This window comes from Pangasianodon hypophthalmus, chromosome 8 (genome assembly GCF_027358585.1).
Source record: "Pangasianodon hypophthalmus isolate fPanHyp1 chromosome 8, fPanHyp1.pri, whole genome shotgun sequence".
Classification (NCBI taxonomy): Eukaryota; Metazoa; Chordata; class Actinopteri; order Siluriformes; family Pangasiidae; genus Pangasianodon; species Pangasianodon hypophthalmus.
This window is the reverse complement of record NC_069717.1, coordinates 27,050,984-27,065,983: the sequence shown is the minus strand read 5'-3', so window position 1 is coordinate 27,065,983 and position 15,000 is coordinate 27,050,984. Positions and strand designations below refer to the sequence as shown.

Here is a 15,000-nt window from a genome sequence, read left to right as displayed (position 1 = left end):
AACTCGAGATACTCCTCATTACCCAATCTACAATAATAAATCAGTGGTGTGTGTGTGTGTGTGTGTGTGTGTGTGTGTGTGTGTGTGTGCTCTCCTCTATGCTGTTGAGGCATGTAAAGCCTCAGGAACTCTGACACACCCACCGCATATTGTCTACTAATGAATCGCTCATGTTTAATGTAGGACTATCTTGCATATACACACACACACACACACACACACACACACACACACACACACACAAGTGATCCTTATTGACGAGGTTAATCCGAGAGGAGAATGAGGAGTGATTCAGCTTCTAGGAACGTACAACTCCTGAGCGATCGTGAGTCATTCGTTCTCTTATTTATCCATCCGTTCTCTCCTGTGTGGTCTTCACAGCTGGCCGAAGTGACCAGAGAATATCATTTATCTCCATGTTCATGTCACTTCTCGGAGATATGATATATTTTTATTTTAGATTTTTCTCTCTCTCTCTTTTTTAAAAAGCCTAATCTTTAAAACTTAATTTTATTTTTCCTCATTTTCAGTATATATTCTCATTTTCAGTATTTAATCTATTTAACGTATTTTTAAATACATGAAATAAAGTATCACCAAACTGCTTTTTTTTTTTTTTTTTTAAATGCAAGAGTACTGTTTTCCTCTATGTCGTGATACGATGTGATATTTTTGTCATATCGCCCAGCCTTAATTGATATAAATAAATATTCATAAAAAATAATAAATAATTATTTACATCATCACAGGAATAAAATTAAATTAAAATAATTATTAAAATTAAAATAAACTTCTCCTTCATTTTTAAGTGTTAGCATTCTCGCATTACATTTTCACATTATTTCTTTAAAAAAAAAACCATAAAATTTTATTACTGAAAAGTTGATAGCAAACCTACTTATCGTGATCCATAAAATAAAAATTACTTTTCGGTTTTTTTTTTTTTTTTAAAAGCACTTTTATACACTTATTTCCTGGCAGTTTGTTAGGAAGTCTGCATGTTGTCATACGTATCGAGTATTGTAGAAATGTCCTGAAATGTCGTGATATGATTCTTTCGTCATTCTTTCAGCCGTAGATAAAGCTTCAGCTTCCGACATCGCTAACGTGAGACGATGCACGTTTTTTTTTTTGTTGTTGTTGTTTTGTTTTGTCAGTATAAATTAAATAAAACATTAAACATAGCTAAAGATGAATAAAAAGCAGTGTTGTTTTTTGAATTTAATAAAAGGGATAACACACGTTTGGAATGTTTCGGGATTCGGGATCCAGCTTGTGTCCTCGTACAGTGAAATGTGAACCTGCATTTCTGAGGAAATTCCCGTACGTTGCACTAAGCCTGCTTTAGTTGCGTTATTTTAGCCGTTAACTGATTCTTCACTAATACCTGGATATTTCCTCGGATTATACGTTTCGTTTTTTTTTAACGGTGTTGCATAACTCACAGCACAGGCCTCGGCCCAACAGGAATAAAACGTAAAGCGTTTCTTTCTTCATCCTGGCTTTAAATGATTAAAGTCTTTAGGATTGGACTTCAGTGTGCTGACTAGAACTTTCCAACTAAATGTTTTGTTTTTTATTCAGCACAGAAACATGACATTAAAAGTTTAGATTAAGCAATGTTTGATTCACTGAGTTCTTTCATGTTCCATCATGTCACTCGTCTTTTTTTTAATTTTTTTTTTTATTTTGTCTCCTTGGATCTTCAAGCTGTTATTCTCCTCTGCACACGTTCCTCATGTTCCTCCAACAGCGTCATACGCCTGAGTCACACTCTGTTTATATTCACGTGTAATGCTGTGGAACATCCGCCAGACATGTTAACTCCTGTTCTCACTTACGTTATAGCAGCTAGAAACTGTCATTCCAGTCTTTTTTCTTCTCTCTTGAGGTTAATAAGACAAAAAAAAAAAATTAAAAAAACACATCTCGTCATGTTACCGAGAAACTACAACTCGTAACCTCCTCTTTCCTGAAGATGTTTGAAGTTCCAGCTTTACCTCTGACTGTTACAAACCTCTGACACTGGAGACTCCTTCCAGAAATGTTAAATAAACAATTACGCACATTTTAAACTCTGTAGAACGTCAGTCGCATGCTAGAAGTCCCTGTGAATGAGCCGTTGCTATAGAAACGATAACGTATTAGAACAAGTGCGTTAACATGTTCTGGAAAATTAATCAACACCCAACATTTCTGAATAATCCGAATCGCACATATACCGGCACTGTGGTGTAACAAAGGGCCGGGCAATACGACAGTAGAATATCGATATCGTGATACATTATATCACAGTATGCGTTTCTGAGCTCCTAGGTATTGTGATTTTTTTTTTTTTTTTTTTTTTTTTTTTTTAAAAGCTAAAAAAAGAACGTTTGTACTGAATCTTTAAAACTGTAAAAAATGTTTTTCAATATGTATTATTAGAATTTATTTTTTGTTTGTTTTTTGTACAATTTTCAGGTTAATTTCTTGGACATTGGAGACAAAAGTATTTTATTTATTTATTTATTTTTTAAATATAGTTTTTTAAAAATGCAGCACTACTGTTTTGAAAGTAGTATTCATCATGATACATATCGTGTCTCGTAAAAATATCTTCAATATCGTGATATGATGTAGGATAATTAAAAAAAACATCGTTTCTTGTGCATTTATGATTTCCCTTAGAAGTATTTCTGTGGAAAATCTTTCCAAACGCCAACCTTTTTTTTTTTTTTTTTTTTTTTTTTCCAGAATTTTTTCACTAGCTTTTAATTTCGGCTGCTTTTACTTGTGCGAATCTTCCCCCAGCTTCGGTTATATAAATATCCGAGATCTCAGGTGGCTAATTTCGTGCTGTAACCATTAAAGAAAAATCGATTCGCAGTTGGGAAGACATTCGTGTGAAACCGAAAAAGAGCCCAGAACTGATGCCGAGCGTTCGAGCCTAGTGTGAAAATTTTCTTGTAGCTCAGCAGAAAGGTCATTTGCAGACGTATTGTTTAAATGAAAGGCTCCGCCCCCTGCTGTGATGCCCAGTGATCTGTTTCTCCCTTCAGGACCCACTGCAGAGGGATTTAATTAAACGCAGCAGTGAGGTGAGGAATGCGAGCTCCTGGTTAGGCGACGGTTGAAGCTGGACGCGAGTCGAGAACGATTATTCAGTCCGACAATCATTCCGTCGTTAAATCGATTATTATTACGTTTGTGCTCAAGGGAGTTTCTGTCGTTTTTATTTTTTTGTTTTGTGTGTGTGTGTGTGTGTTTTGTGTGTGTGTGTTGGATCGTTTCCTGCACAGTCAGGTCACACGAGGACAAGGCGATTGTGTAACAGCGTAGGATTTTCTCACCTTTTTTACTTTATCAAGAGTCGTTTTTGGAGACGATTTAATAAATAATATGTAATAAAAAGACAGTTTGTGTATCATCTTCAAGTTTCAACTGTATGTTTTTATATATAAATAGATGTTATATTCAATCTGTAATTAATTTTAGTTTTAGTGTGGATTTGTTTATTTAAAAAGAAATTAATAAAAGTTTTTAGTTTTAGAGATATTATTAGTTTTTGTATTATTATTATTTTTTTTTAATTTAGTTGTACAACCAAAATTTTCATATAGTTAAGATTTCTCATTACGAGATGATGATGATGATTATTATTATAAAATAATTATAGAATAATTATAAGTTGTTTTATTTTTATTTTTTTTTATTAAATGCTTGAAATAAACAAAAATTTCCTGCCTGTGGACTAAAACAACATCCAGTTTAAGGTTTAATTTAAAATTTTTAGATGTTGCATTCATTATTTATCACTGTAATATGAGCAGTGTAAAAAAAAAAAATTTAGCACAAGTGAGTGTTCCTGTCCTCCTCGTGTGTGTGTGTGTGTGTGTGTGTGTGTGTCTGGACACGGTTATGTCATCCAGCTATTCTGGCATTTCGCGACATTTATGCTGGCCTCCAGTTACTGGAAACGGTTTGTTTCTGGGTTTCATCATGTGCTCTCCAGTCTGGAGGAAATTTACTTCCTTGTTTGAAAATAAAACATTCCAGAGGGAAACTTTCACACTGAGTTGGGATTTACGCTTTCTGTTTAGACGAACAGCTTTATTTAGCTCGTTTTTTTTTTCCCCCTCACTGTGAGGAAATCTTCCAAGTGCTAAGATTTCGTGCCTCTGTTAAAAGCGCTGTAAAGCGGATCAGACTCTGAGCGCTCAGTCACTCGGCTCAGTCACTCACTTCTTTTTTTCATGAAAAGAAAATCAAACCAGTGTCAAATTTTAAGTGATTGTTTTGTTTTTTTTCTGTATTTGGGCTAGATTTTAGAGGCGTGCTTTTGAGTCATTTTAGATTAGATTTCTTTTTCAGACAGTTTTGGTTAGGTTTTTTAAAGCGTTTTATCTGGTTAGGTTTTTTTTTTTTTTCCAGTGTCAGTTTTTTTAGCTTTTTCAGGCTTTTTTCTTTTTTTTTTTTTTCTTTTTTAGGTATTCAAGTCATTTTATTTAGTTTTTGTTAGGTTATAGGGACAGACTTATTACTTTCTTCAGTCAGTCTGCTCTTTTCAGCTCCTGAACTGTCACCTCTCCAGAGTTTTTATTTTATTTTATTTTTATTTTTTTAAGTTTCTGAGGTTTTTTCTTTTTCTATTTTTTTTTTAAAAAACTTTTTAGGCATTTATTTTTTTTTTTGTTAGATTGTTAGGCTTTTTAAATTCAGTTTTATTAAGTTTTTGAGTTAGTTTTAATGGATATTTGAGTCAGTGTGTTTTAGGTTTTTGAGGCGTGTTATATGAATAGGTTTGTTAGGTTTTATTTATTTTGGTGAGGTGTTTGTGGCTTTTGTTGTGTGTTTTTGATGCACTTTTCGTCGGGTTTTTGATTCTTTTTTGTTTGTTTGTTTCTTTGAGGCATTTATCCTTTGGTTAGATTTTTGAGGCATTTTTTTGTTGATTGTTTTGTAAGCATTTTGTTTGGTTATTTTTAAAGGCATTTCTTGCTTTTACAACACGAGGCAAATCAGCCTTGAATCGCTTCTCAGGAAATCAGACACATCATTACTGTGTTCAGTCAGTTTGCCCTTTTCAGCTGCTGAACCATCATCACTCCTGTAGCTTTTGGGAAACTGCGGCTGAGTAAACGAGACTTTAATCAGCTTTAACAACACAGTGTAATGAGAGAGAGAGAGAGAGAGAGAGAGAGAGAGAGAGGGAGAGAGAGAGAGAGGGAGAGAGAAGGACTTGATTGATCAAACAGATTAGGAGAAGAACAACACAGAAGCTAAATGTTAAAGACTGCAGCAGGGATCAGAAGGTTATGAGTTCAAATCCCTGCTGCAGAAACACGTACAGCACGCTAACTTCACTAATTATTACAAATAAGAACACTCTCTCTCTCTCCATATTCCCTCTTTCTTTCTTTCTTTCTTTTTGTATATTCTTTGTTGTTTTTTTGTTGATCTCTGCTTGTTTTTGTTTGTTTCTCCATTTCTTTTTTCTATCTATATTTTCTTTCTCTCTCTCTCTGTATCACTCGTGTTTCATTCCGCACTCATTACACACTCTTAAACGAACTCTTAAACTTTTAGTTTTACAAATGTGTGTGTGTGTGTGTGTGTGTGTTTGTTTAAGAGATAAAGTTTAATAAAATATATTTTTCTTCATTCCATGTGAGCTAAACACACACACTATCGCTTAAGTACACACACCCCGTGGTGTTTCTGAAACCCAGCTGAGAGGGATGAATTACATGAGCTCAATATCTCTCTCTCTCTCTCTCTCACGCGCGCACACACACACGCACGCGCACACACACACACACACGCACACACGCGTGTATGTCGACGCATACCGGCGTCTCTGTGTACACTCCTCGTAGACGCTGTTCTGCATTAGACAGTTGTTCTTCACAGCCGTTTCTCACTGATGAGTAACTCTTTTCTCTGCATGACCCTAACATAGTGACTTTCTTCCTTTCTTTTTTCTTGCTTTTTTTTCTTTATCTATATTTTTCTTTGTTCTTTCTATTATTTTTTGTAATATACTATTTTTTCAGTGTTTATTTTAGATGAGAAGAAGGTACACCGTATATTTTCTTTTTCCCTGTATTCTTTTCTTTCTTTCTTTCTTTCTTTCTTTCTATCTTCAGTATTCTACTTGTTTTTGTTTCTTTCTACGTTTTTTCTTTCTACATTTTATTTTTCTTCTTAATATTCTTTCTTTCTATTCTATGTCTTTCTATATTCTTTTGTTCTGCCTTTCCTTTTTTATTTCTTTCTTTCTATTTCCTTTTTTGTTACAACACATAAATACAATAGATTTTTTTTTTTTTTTTTCCCAACGATATAAATCACACATTCTGGCAGCAGATGATTTAAAACTGTGAAACGTTCATCATTACATAATCATCTTCTATTTTCTAAACATCATAAAGATTATATTTTATGTGTGGGATATTTTTGTGGCATGGCCCTGCTCTGATTCGGACGTTGCCAGGCTTTAACTGGGTCAGATGCTCGGGATGTTTGGGGGAACGTGGACGTGGTCCAGAATCCTGTGCTGTGTCATCACGGTGTCAGCGACATACTGACGTGATACTGACCTGTCCCAAATCCAGGGCTCGGTGTGGTGCGCAGCGGGGAGCCATGCTAGGGGGCGGGGCTAGGGGCGGGGCTAGGGGGCGAGGGTGTGGATTAGGACACAGTTGCACAGTGAGGGTTATAAAGAGCATGGGAAAAGTAAACAGGACATGACAAAATAGCAAAAAAATGAAAACAATGACCTCCTGAAAGAAACTATTCTGGGCTCATACTTGACGTGAAGCATTTGCTGTACAAGTCCAAGTGAATGAGCTGTTGCTATGGAAACGGTAACAAGCGCATGAATATAAACCTGTGATTTATGGTGCAGCTGGGACTACTGTCAGAGCTGCCGCTATAGAAAATTAATCAACACCTTCTGAGTCGAGGAGTTTAAAAAGGGGTTCTTTAAAGGTGCTGTGTGCAGATAATGGTACGTGGCTTATTAAAAAGCTTATTAAACTTTAAAGCCTCCCTGCAGATGGACAACCGAAGAACCCTCGTGCTTGTAGAATGTGTGCAGTGATGATCTCGCTCTCCGTCTGCAGATGAGCTGGCCGGCCGTGCGCTGGACCATGTGAGTGCGGAGAACGGCACGAGCGACTTCCTGTCAGAGCAAGAGAGCAGGCGGAGGAGAGAAGAGGAGGAGGAGGAGGTGGTGAGAGGAGGAATGGGCGTGGGGAAGAACTCCACCTGCAAATCCATGGACTCCAACACAGAGCCGGGCAAATATGAGGAGGAGAGCAAACACAGCGCCAACTTCTACCCCATCCCCGTGAGTCTCAGCCTGTCCCTGTCCGTGTCCCTGTCCGTGTCCCTGTCCGTGTCCCTGTCCGTGTCCCTGTCCGTGTCCCTGTCCGTGTCCCTGTCCGTGTCTTCACTGATGTCTGGTTTCAGGGCCACATGCAAACAGCCACTTTATGCAAATGACATAAAAGCTCTTTCCTCTGGTATTTTTACATATTCAAATAAGAAATGCCCGACAGGGTCAGGACCTTCCCCCTCCAACACACACACATATATATATACACACACACACAAACACACACACACACGCACACACAAGGGCTAGGCAATGTAACATCGTGATAATGCTTTGCTGAAATATCGCAGGTATCATGTTCTCTTTTTTTAACATGTACAAGTTTTGTACTGATTCTTTAAATTGTAAAATGTATTTTGTATTTGTTAGAATTTACTCAAATTAATTATATATATATATATTTGATATTCCTTTCAGTTTAATGTAGACATTGTAGACATTGTAAAAGAAAAAGTATTTAGTTACCTTTATATCATTATACATGTCATGTATCGCATCTTCTGCTATCGTGATAGAATATTTTTGTCACATCAGCCAGCGCAAACACGCAGTGCAAACATTGCAAAAAAAAAAAGTTAGTTTTTAACACTAACCAGTAACCAGCGGTTATCGAGTCATCACTGATTACTCAATCGTTGATAGCACACAACGATAATACATTATAGAAAATACGAAACGTATAATTTCCCCTAAAACGTACTTTCATTGAGAACTGACTGTAAAGAAAAGCATTAGGAAGTTGTTAAATTGTATAATTATAAGCGACAGTTAATTGAGCTTCCATTAATCGCAAGAGATCAACACGCTACAGGTGACAACAAGTGCAGAAGATGGATCATGAATAAAAAGCTGCAGAGGGTGTGTGTGTGTGTGTGTGTGTGTGTGTGTGTGTCTGCGTCTGCACGCTCACTCTGTACCTAATCATTTGCCTGTGTTTCCATAAACCCAACCTAGTCTCTCTCCACCTTTTGACTCACAGTGATTTATAATTTTATTTTTTTTATCCATTTAGAGTTACATTTTATGTTGTGGATCTCTCTTGCAAATAATAAGACTAAAAAATGCAGCTGATATACAAATATGCAAATATAATCAATGTGGGCATGTGTGAGTAACTCTGTGTGTGTGTGTGTGTGTGTGTGTGTGTGTGTGTGTGTGTGTGTGTGTGTGGGGCAGGTGGTGGTTAATGGAGTGTCCCCGACCCCTGGAGACCAGGACAGGGAGGACACTGAGCTCATGGCCATCTACACTAAAGAGAGACAAGCAGCTGATAAAGTGAGCCGACTCTGATTTAAGCCCTCCCCCTCTCTCTCTCTCTCTCTCTCTCTCTCGCTCTCTCTCTCTCTCTTTCCTCTTTTTCAGTTCAGTTGAGTTCAGCAGTGCTTTATTCACATGAATGTTATAAATCACATTGTTACCAAAGCAAACAGTGCAGGTAGATTAAACTAAAAGTTATACAAAGAATACATGTATATCTGTCTTTCATCTCTCTCTCTGTCTGTCTCTCCTCTTTCTCTCTCTGTCTCTTCTTTCTTTGTCTTTTATCTCTCTCTCTCTCTCTCTCTCTCTCTCCTGTCTCTCTCTGTCTCTACTTTTTCTCTGTCTTTTATCTCTCTCTCTCTCTCTGTCTCCTCTTTCTCTCTGTTATTTCTTTCTCTCTCTGTCTTTCCTCTTTCTCTCTCTGTTGTCCATCTCTCTGTCTTTCTCTCTTTCTCACTCTATCTTTTTTCTTTCTCTCGCTTTCTCTCTGTCTCTCTGTCTTTCATCTTTCTCTCTCTTTTTTTTCTCTCTCTCTCTCTCTCTCTCTCTGTCTCTCGGACTTTCATCTCTCTCTCTTTTTTTTTGCTCTCTCTCTGTCTCTCTGTCTTTCATCTCTCTCTCTATCTCGCTCTGTCATTCATCTCAGACATGTCATTTCAACCATGACAAAAATAAGCAAATAAACAACAAAAACAGACAGGTAAGTGTCTGAACATGTGCATGGCTGATGTTCAGGGTGTGAGCAGGACACTCGGTGTCTCACTGTCCCTCTCTGACATTCTGTACGAAGGCTGCAGTGTGTCGCTCTCGTGAAATGATTTTTAATTGCTCATTTTCTCTTAGTTCACGGAAATTTGGTATTTTGCGAGTGATTATGTCTGTGATGTTTTTCACAGCGGAGGAGGAAGTGCAGCTGTGTCTCGAACCTCACGGCTTGGACAGTGAGCACTCGGTCTCTGTTCTCAGACAGGTTCTCCTGTGTCAGGCGTCCTCCACGGCGAGACTGCGCTCGCTCGGCCTGTACTGCGGCAGACGGAGAGATACTCTGCCGGTTCCTACTCTCTGTTTATGGCCTGATAGCAGTGTAATCTTGACTGGGTTTGCCTCTGACTGCTGTGTGTTAGAGGTTAGTGTGTTAGTCTCAGGAGTCTCAGGAGTCTCAGGAGTCTCAGGACGAGCTGCCGGAGGGACTGGTTTTAGGGCCGAGCTCTTGGCTTTTCAGTGCTTCACACTGCAGTGTGTTTTCTTCACTTGATTTAAAATGTTTCCAAAATGCGTACAGGTATAATCAGTGGGAATCTGCCTAATTCTGTTCTGCACGCATTGGTTGGTGTTTTTCTTTGGACTTTTGGGATATTTCTACAGAACTCTGCATGCAGGGACTGCATGTGGGATGTTTGTCCCATCTGGTGTAGTCGTGCATGCTGAAGGAACCCCAAACCTCACGTCCGTACAGCGCAGTAGGCGCACTGACAATGAATCTTAATCTGTTTTGTGGAATTTTTTTTTTTCTTGATTACCTGAAGAGCTCTTTGTGCTTTTTCTCTCCCAGATCAAAGTTTCCCGAGGCCCTGATTTTCAGTCCTGCCTAATCGTCGTGTAACGAGTTCTCTAGAGTGGTGTCTCCTACAATGAACAGGGGTCTGTTTTCCTGAGATCTGGCCTTTTTTTTTTTTTTTTTTTGAGATTTTGGCCAGATTGACTGATTGGATCTAGCAGATCTAGCAGGTGCTGCTGTAAGCCTTGTTCAGTAGGAGACATCAGCACCAGCTCGTCTTCCGTATTGTTTAGGGAGAGTCCCGGGGCTGCGGATTGTTCCAGTAACGCTGCTATCTCACTGATATAAATCCTGGACAGAGTATTTAGCTGCAACCCTATCTCACCCCACGCCCTTGAGTGAAGCATTCTGTCCTTTTGTTGCTGAGTTTTAAACTGTATTTATTATTCATAGGTAGACTTGATGATCTCATATACTTTACCACCTGCGCCATTTTGTAACGTAATCTCACGGGAGTCAAATAGAGTCAAATGCTTTTTTTTTTTTTTTTTTTTGAAGTCAACAGAACATGCAGATATTTTTTGCTGTGCTTTTTTTGGTGAATGTGCTGGATGATTAGGGTGTGTAGGGTGTAATTGTGATCAATAGTGTGATTATTTAGGACGCCGTGTTCCTAAGAGAAGGCCTGTATATGGGCGTTGACGATACAGCAGAAATCCTTCCCTTCCTGCCCCGGTAGCTGTTGGGGGTCTAATCTATTTCCACTCTTATGAATTGTGGATATAAGTCCAGAGTTCAGGAAATCAGCTAGCCTGGAGAACCCGGTTTTAATAACTCCCTCTGCATTTCAGGAGTGCTGTGTTTTAGCGTTTCTGCCCTCATGCTGTCAGGGCCACATGCTTTTCTGTTTGAGGTTCCTGAGTGCCTCAGCAAATTCTTCCTGTCTAATTTGGTAGTCAGGTGGGTTCTTCTTTATGGTTATGGTTCATTTTTGATCTTTTGTAAGATCGTGTAGGAAGATTGATTTAAAGAGTGATTCAGAATAGGTTTTCCAGGCTGTTTTGATCTTTTATTGATCTGTCCCCAGTTTGTTTTGTGCGTTCTTTAATTAACGGCCTCTCCGATTGTAGCGTTGGTGCGTTTTCTTATAAATGATGTGTTTATTGTTCGCAGGTGCTTCCCAGTACTTTTGTCTGAGTTCAGGGTTTTTGTGGTTGTTTGTGTTTTGGGTTAGAAAGTTGTCTGACTTGCTTTCTTGTAGCTTCACATTCCTGATCAAACTTTATTAAATTTTTCAATTTTTGCACTTTGTGTATGAATTTTATTTGTGTTACACAAGTTTGCTTTAGTTGTAGGTATGTAGTATATTTCATTTATTTGTAGTATATACAATTTATTTAGAAATGTGTTAATAAGGTTAGTAATTTGTACAGAACTCATTGCATCTCTCTCTCTCTCTCTCTCTCTCTCTCTCTCTCTCTCTCTTATTTGTCCTTGTTAATTAAAGTGAGACAGGTTTGTGCTCCTGTAATCTATTAATCTCCCTTCGCTTCTGGTCTTCTAACCCTCACCGCATGCATCTAAGTCACCATGACTGTGCACTTTTGCACACACGTGCAGGAAAAAAAGATGAAGGCTGGCAGATCACGTGAGCGTAGCAGTGTTGGAGGAAGTTTCTCTATTTCAGCCTTCATCTCCGATTCAGTTCCCTGAAGTACCCTTTAACCCCATTCTCCGCTTTCTGTTCATTATTAAACACTAAGCACGTGGGGATTAGTGGCCCATCAGCACGACAAGGTGTGATTTTAGCAATAAAAAGTATGGCCTTTTATGATGTATGATGAAAATGTTGTTTGTAAATCTTCTTTGATAGATGTTGTATTGTTTATAAAGAGATATTACAAGTAATATAGGCAAAGAAGATATTGTCTTTGAAATATGTTTTTATTTGATATGTTTTTTTTTTTACTTTTTCATTTATTCAGTAGTGCTGCGAATTTCTTTTCCTTTACTGACAGTCGAGTGTGAAAGTTTTCACCCCCTTAGGACAAAAAGAAGTAATTTGCTTTTTGACACAGTATGTGTTTAGGTTTTTTTTTTTTTTTTTTAAACACACTTTTGCACAGCAGTGCTTCTTTTGCTATTCTCCAACCGCTATCAATCTAACAATAAACTGTCCTTGAAGACTTGGACTGTCGAAATGTTCCAGAACAAGCACTGATGATAATTTCACTGAACATGAATGTTGCGCTGTTTTCTTGATGTATCTCAAGCCTTAGTCACAGCTCAAGTTAAAGAAAATGATTTTTTCTGATGCTTACAGTACATTGACTCATCTCAGATGCGTTACTCTTTGTGGTGTTCTTGGTGTGTGTGTGCTTGTGGTGTGTCTGTTTGTGTGTGTGCACTGGCCTATAATCAACCCCAAAAAACACACAGTGATCTTCTCCTGAGACCAGAGAGCAGTTACCATAGAAACAACTTTGCTGCAATGTGTTTTTGTGTGTTCCCTCTCCACCAGAGTTCTTTATCGGAGACGATAGACAGCACAGACAGTCCAGACGCCAGGAGGATGGACATGATCTACACCATAGAAGACACCCCGCCCTGGTATCTGTGCATCTTCCTGGGTTTACAGGTACACAAGCAGTGACCTCACACACACACACACACACACGACACACACACGACACAGAAATGACACATATGATGCATGATGCAAAAGGCACTTGGATTCTCAGTTGACTCACTCAAACACTCAACTGACTCACTCGAACACGCAACTGACTCACTCGAACACTCAACTGACTCACTCGAACTGACTCACTGGAATACGCAACTGACTCACTTGAACTGACTCACTCGAATACGCAAATGACTCACTCGAACTGACTCACTCGAACACGCAACTGACTCACTCGAACTGACTCACTCGAACACGCAACTGACTCACCCGAACTGACTCACTCGAACACGCAACTGACTCACTCGAACTGACTCAGTCGAACACGCAATTGACTCACTCGAACTGACTCACTGGAATACGCAACTGACTCACTTGAACTGACTCACTCGAATACACAAATGACTCATTCGAACTGACTCACTCGAACACGCAGTTGACTCACTCGAACTGACTCACTGGAACACGCAACTGACATACTCGAACTGACTCATTCGAATACGCAAATGACTCAGTCGAACTGACTCAGTCGAACACGCAACTGACTCACTCGAACTGACTCACTCGAACACGCAACTGACACACTCGAACTGACTCATTCGAATACGCAAATGACTCACTCGAACTGACTCAGTCGAACACGCAACTGACTCACTCGAACTGACTCATTCGAATACGCAAATGACTCACTCGAACTGACTCAGTCGAACACGCAACTGACTCACTCAAACTGACTCACTCGAACACGCAACTGACACACTCGAACTGACTCATTCGAATACGCAAATGACTCACTCGAACTGACTCAGTCGAACACGCAACTGACTCACTCAAACTGACTCACTCGAACACGCAACTGACTCACTCGAACTGACTCATTCGAATACGCAAATGACTCACTCGAACTGACTCAGTCGAACACGCAACTGACTCACTCAAACTGACTCACTCGAACACGCAACTGACTCACTCGAACTGACTCACTTGAACACGCAACTGACTCATTGAGCCCTCAATTGACTCACTCAGACTCATGAAAGGCACTGGGACTGATGTGCTACAGAACACTGTGTGTGCTGACACGCTACCTTTAAATACTCCAGCTTACCTCAGTGTTATAATCACAGTGGCTGGTTTTAGTAAGTACATGCTCTGTTCACTCTGTAATTTAAGACATGACTTGTTCTCTCTCTCACACACACCCACACACACACACACACAGATGTGTAATTGTTCCCGTGTGTGTCTCCACAGCACTACCTAACGTGCTTCAGTGGGACGATCGCTGTGCCCTTCTTGCTGGCCGAGGCCATGTGCGTGGGATTCGACCAATGGGCTACGAGCCAGCTCATCGGCACCATCTTCTTCTGCGTGGGCATCACCACACTGCTGCAGACCACCATCGGCTGCCGGTGTGTGTCTGTGTGTGTGTGTGTGTGTGTCTGTGTGTGTGTGTCTGTGTGTGTGTGTCTGTGTGTGTGTGTCTGTGTGTGTGTGTCTGTGTGTGTGTGTTTGTGTGGGGCACTGACTTTAAAACTTTATTATAGACCATGGAACTTCTGTGTGTGTCTTTTATTCATGGCCACGTGGGTATATGTTGTGCTGTGTATTTTTACCGTTTTGTTCATCTTTTTTCGTAGCGCGAAAGCTGATAAAAGCAGCAGCACAGCACGTGTCTTTTTCATGTTTCCTAATGAGTTGAGAGTTTTTAAACGGTAAAGGAGATAAAACAAAGCAGCAGCTCAGATCAGTGCATTTATGTGATGCAATAAATACCAAAACAAACACCTGTGTGAATGCAGAGAAACACTCGACCTGCTGAGCTTTGGAAAGCTTTCTCTGCTCACTCGAGTAAGATGGTGGGATTCAGACTGAAACACTGAGAGGGGAGAGAGAGAGAGAGAGAGAGAGAGAGAGAGAGTCAGAAGTGACAGGATGGAGAGAGAGAGAAAGTAAAGTGAGAAGAATAAAAAATATACAGTGTGAAGAGGAGAAGAGAGAAAATGGATAAAAATAAGTGAACACCTGCTTATACACTTATTTTCTATTCCTCTTTCTTTGTCAGTCTTGGTTTCTCTCTCTCTCTCTCTCTCTTTCTCTCTCTCTCTCTCTCTCTGTCTTTCTCTGTCTGTGTCTGCTTGGTCCCGCTCTTTTTCTGTCTGTCTTTGTCTGTCTTTC

The 15,000-nt window shown here is 39.4% G+C and overlaps 1 protein-coding gene across 3 annotated transcripts in view; it reads left to right on the top strand.

The window, feature by feature from the left end:
• slc23a2 (solute carrier family 23 member 2) overlaps positions 1-15,000 on the top strand; it is a 36,695-nt gene that overhangs the window by 7,893 nt on the left and 13,802 nt on the right. The window contains exons 2-6 of one of the 3 annotated variants that reach the window (XM_026945689.3): positions 7,107-7,333; positions 8,558-8,656; positions 9,288-9,341; positions 12,661-12,777; positions 14,077-14,234. In XM_026945689.3, coding sequence (XP_026801490.1) covers positions 7,229-7,333; positions 8,558-8,656; positions 9,288-9,341; positions 12,661-12,777; positions 14,077-14,234 — 533 coding nt within the window. In that variant the 5' untranslated portion in view covers positions 7,107-7,228. Of the gene's footprint in view, positions 1-7,039; positions 7,334-8,557; positions 8,657-9,287; positions 9,342-12,660; positions 12,778-14,076; positions 14,235-15,000 lie in introns of all 3 variants that reach the window. The other 2 variants (XM_053236179.1, XM_026945690.3) reach the window with 2 other exon arrangements.